At 57.7% G+C, this 4,506-nt stretch overlaps 2 protein-coding genes across 2 annotated transcripts; one reads left to right on the top strand and one right to left on the bottom strand.

Annotated features, from left to right (window-relative positions):
• Positions 1–519: 519 nt before the first annotated feature.
• LOC113217913 (uncharacterized) lies at positions 520–2,905 on the top strand. Its single transcript, XM_026438003.2, has 3 exons — positions 520–687; positions 2,020–2,220; positions 2,313–2,905. The coding sequence occupies exons 1-3, from the start codon at positions 640–642 to the stop codon at positions 2,616–2,618; spliced, it is 555 nt and encodes a 184-aa protein (XP_026293788.1). The 5' UTR covers positions 520–639; the 3' UTR covers positions 2,619–2,905.
• Positions 2,906–3,037: 132 nt separating this feature from the next.
• Positions 3,038–4,353, bottom strand: LOC113217883 (uncharacterized). The gene is made up of 2 exons (XM_026437966.2): positions 4,196–4,353; positions 3,038–4,105 (listed from the first exon to the last, which is right to left on the bottom strand). Exons 1-2 carry the CDS (start codon positions 4,262–4,264, stop codon positions 3,479–3,481), a joined length of 696 nt encoding a protein of 231 aa, XP_026293751.1. The 5' UTR covers positions 4,265–4,353; the 3' UTR covers positions 3,038–3,478.
• Between the last annotated feature and the right edge of the window lie 153 nt (positions 4,354–4,506).

The following is a 4,506-nucleotide window of genomic DNA, read 5'->3' as shown; positions in this document are numbered from 1 at the left end:
CTCTCTCTCACGCACAAACACACACACATATACATCATCTATATTACAAAGATGATCGCAAGAGCGACCCCCTTAGCCTTATCGGTTCCCCGAAGAGGAGCGAAAGTTGGTGTCATCGAGGAATGTCTACTGATGTCTACAAAGAAATCCAAGAAATAATGATGTTTCGCTGCTCGAGGACAAATCCCCCCCTAAATTGAATGTGACCCCACATCTCCATTACAATGAAATACTTTCGCTTACTGCCCTTTCGGTCTCCCAAAGACTTTCCCTCGTTTTGGCGTTTTCCCTGCCTTTCCTGACCAATTGCTCTAATGAGGTTTTAGTTGCGGCCGCCCTACAGCTGCGCCCGCCGCGCATCGCGTCGTCGTCGCGCCGTCAGGGCGGGTGCGGGTGCGGGGGGTGGGCGACGACGGGTCGGGCACGGGTCGGGCACCCTAGCGGGGCTGTGTCGGCGCGGCGGGGTGGGGGAGGAGGGCAGAGCAGGAAGAGGAGAGGGAGGGGAGCAGCGCGGGAGCGGAGGGGAGGGCAAGGGTCACGCCAGGGCCTAAGGCCTTACTGCCGCCGCCGCCGTGCCCGAGTCAGTCCGTGGTCAGGATCCCAGGCAGACGCACCGAGCCCCACAGCAACCCAGCCGCCATGTCCTACAAAGTCGTTTTCGTTCTGGCGGCACTCTGCCTCGCGCAGGTGAGTGTAATTGAGGTGTACTGTGTGAATGTATATATACAACATATACGTAATGTATACATACATATACAACGAGGTGTTATAATACTGTATTGCGGGAGGTATATATGAAGAGTGTCGTAGGGCCTATGTGCGAGAGCCGCCGCCGTCCCCTTGGCCCCGTCACGTGAAGTTTACTTTGTGTGGGGATGGCGGAAATGGAACGATCAGATCATTCCAAGGGTGTAAAGTGCAGGTGACACGGGGTAAGGGGCTGGGGGCCCTGCACACTTGTTGCACCACGATTAGAAAGTGTGCACTCAGTTTTCCTCTCAGCAAGGCTGCTTTTCTCTTTGGAAGGCTGGACTTGCAGTTCCGTGCCGTCCAGAACTCAAGCTTGAGTGGTGAGATCTCTTTTAATTGCCTTACCAACTTGCGCGCTCTGCCTCTCATGATGCACTGTCGCCCTAGGGCTCTCGCCTGCTGCTCAGACAAATTCCTGGACATTATCGAGGACTTTACGCACATCGCGATGGAGGAGGCGGCCGGACAAGGCGGGGCGGGGCGGCGGGACGTCCGCGCCGTTCGAGTGCACCCGCCGGGTTCACCGCCTTGAACCCGCAGCCAACGCCCTGTACGCCTCGTAGTGCGTTATTCTCTTCTTTTTACGGCTCTCAGATATCGTGACAGAAAACCATCAAACGAAATCAGTGCGACAGATGGGCGTTGGCTTCGTTTAACTGGGGGAAGAAAACACACTCGTCACCACTGCGCTGTTGATTCATTCGTAGACCCGTCATTTTTGAAAAAATATTGAAATGGTGGAAAACACCATAGCAACGGGATGGTGCGGTTGCGTGTACCACCAAGCGGCCCCTCCCCCACCCCCTCCCGCCCCGGGGCCCGGTGGGACGTTTCCCGCTCCACTCACTATCTCCGTTTCCTGTTTTCGACCACGACTGCTGCACCCTGGTCACGGGTCTATGGGGACTTTTCCCTTCCCTTTCGGCGATAACCCTGCTGCTGCCAGGCTGCCTCTGCGGGTCGCCGCCCCGCCCCGCCCGGAGGTCGCCTCCTGTTATGAGCCTTATGTCACATGTCGATAACGCGGTTGCAAAGGCGTTGTCGCCATGCGGCCTGGCGAGTCTAGGGCCAGCGTGGCGCGGCTAGGCTAGCGGGGACCTGACTCAGGATGCTGACCCAGCCGTGCCCGGCCAACGCCAACGCGGCCGTCGCGCTCGACCCACGTGATGATATGCCGAAGATCGGCAGTCATCAATTTTTTTTATTTACATTTATGCCCACTGTTTGATCTTTAACTGATTTTTGGTTTCGCTCGTTTTGTTTGCGAAGGTGATTGCCCGCCCGGAGGCCGCCGAGCCCGTCAAGTTCGACGAGATTGTCGCCAAGACACAGAATGCCATCAACACCATGGCCGTCGAGGTGCAGAAGGCCCTCGGCGTCAAGGAGCTCCCCGAGCCCCAGAAGGTGGCCGACTCCATCATCCAGGGTGGCAAGGACCTGGCCAAGCAGATCAGCGACATCGTGACTGAGGTACACGTCCAACAAAAAAAAAAACAAGCATACTTTTCTCAAAAATATCAAATTTGGTGGATATGTGATATTATTGTTTTCTGCTGATTCAGATCTCCTCCAAGCCCGACCTCAACTCGGCCGTCTCCGCCATCACCAAGAGGATCAACACCACCGTGGAGGACCTCCAGAAGCAGGTGCCCACCGTGCAGGCCAAGGCCAGCGAGCTCCAGAAGACCCTCCAGACCAGCATGCAGACGCTCGTCACCGAGACTCAGAAGCTGGCTGAAAACCTTGGCCCCGTCCAGGCCGATATGAAGAAGAGCCTGGAGTCCGTCATGGATCAGGTGTCCAAGGCCGCCGTCGAGGTCCAGAAGAAGGTCAAGGAGGCCATCGACGCCCCCGTTGCGAACGTCTGAGCAAAATGCAGAGGCCCAGGCTTATCTACATTTCAATCTTGTTCCTATCATAACTACAGTTAAAACAGTACCTTTCCCATTTTTCTCTCATACACCACACACCTCACATCCTTCATCGTTAATAATATTATTATGTTTGTAATTGGGTGCTCGAGACCCTCGGACCTACTTTCCTCATTCTTATAAGCTATTTAATTATCTGCGTATGAACTACACGACCATGAGGAGGGAAGCAGATCTGTAATAGAATGACTACTTCGTCAAATAAATTATCTGCCACCAACATCTGTCACGATCTCTGTTATTTTCCCTAGTTTTGTCCGATAAGATTCACCGGCGAGACGGTGGAGTCGGGCTGCGTTGCATGGCATTGCGACATGCCGTCGTTCACTAGGAAGCGAGTAATACGACTGAAGAAGTTTGGTGGGACGGTGAAGTTGAATTTTATTTAAATCACATACGGTTTAGCAAAAGACCACAAAAACGTTAACATTTTTTTAAGGAAACGAAATTGAAACAAAGTCTTAACGCAATGGTCCCGATGCGTACGACACAGTCTACACATGACGTAGACCCGATAGCACGGGGGTTTGGAGCGTGTCCTCATCAGCTCTCCAGCGCATGCAGCGCGGCGTGCGATAGAGAGAGAGTGAAAGAGGGAGGGAGAGAAGGGAGTGGGGAAGGGCACGCCACTCTCGCCTAGATGAGCCCCCGTCTCCCGCTCACAGGGCAGCACCGTTAAAGCCAACGAAGAGAGCTCTGCTAGGCGAGGGGCGTGCCACGGAAAATAGAGTGGCCCTCAACAACGACCGCTCGACGCGGTTTGATTTTTGTACTTTGCAGGATGTGGCCCGGGTGGCTCAGTGTCCGCAGCCACAGCCGCAGCCCGAGCCGCAGCCGCAGCCGGTGGATCCCACGACGACGGGGATGACGGGGACGGCCGCAGAGCAGCCGCCGCTGCAACCACCACCACCGCAGCCGCCGCCGCAGCCGCAGCAGCCGCAGGGCTTCTTCTTGGGGCAGCAGGCCTCCTTCTTCTTGATGGAGTCGGCGAGGTGCTCCACCATCTTCATGCCGCCGCGCACCACCTTGAACAGGGTGCTGATGCCCTCCTCGGCGAGGCTCGACACCTTCTCGCACGACTTCTTCTTCTCGCAGCCGCAGGTGCAGGTGCCATCGTGCTTGCTGCCGCCGCAGGGGCACGTCGGCTTCTGGCCGCAGGTGCAGGTGCCGTCGTGCTTGCTGCCGCCGCAGGCGCACCGCTCCTGCTGGTGGTGGTGCTGCTGCTGCTGCTGCTGCTGGTGGTGGTGCGCCACCACGGGGACGGGGACGGGCACGGGCACGGGGGTCTGCACCACCTGCGGGTAGGGGATGCCCACGAGCAGGGTCTGCTGGGGCTGCGGCTGCTGCTGCGGTGCGCAGTGCGGCATCATTTGGCACCGCTGGCACGTCTCCTCCACCACCATGTGGTGGTGCATGCACGCCTCCTGCACACATCAAAGAACATAAGAACACTTTTGCTCGATCATCAGTGGCACACATGCTCCATGTCGCCCTCCTCTGGCTGCTACACTCACCGCGCAGTGGGCGGCGACCAGGGCGACCAGGACGGCGGCGACGGCCGCGCGCAGGCTGCTGCAGCTCATGACGGCGTCGTTGCTAGCGTCGGGGGCGTCGGCGTCGTGGGGCGTGCGTCGACGACTGAGGCCGCCAGGTGCGCCGACAGCCCTTTTTCATGACTCTCGATTACCATCCGGGGCTTCCGGCGCTCAGAACGTGATGATTGCTGGCGGTGATTATTTCACCGCCGCGATCGGGGCAAGGTGCTTGCTCCGCAGGGGGTGATTGTGCGTCGGGGCGGGGGGAGCAGGGTACGGGGCAGGGGGTG

The sequence above is a fragment of the Frankliniella occidentalis genome, unplaced genomic scaffold, assembly GCF_000697945.3.
Source record: "Frankliniella occidentalis isolate FOCC.00 unplaced genomic scaffold, Focc_3.1 Scaffold113, whole genome shotgun sequence".
Lineage (NCBI taxonomy): Eukaryota > Metazoa > Arthropoda > Insecta > Thysanoptera > Thripidae > Frankliniella > Frankliniella occidentalis.
Note: the sequence above shows the minus strand (reverse complement) of the source record. Positions and strands in the feature narration are given on the sequence as shown.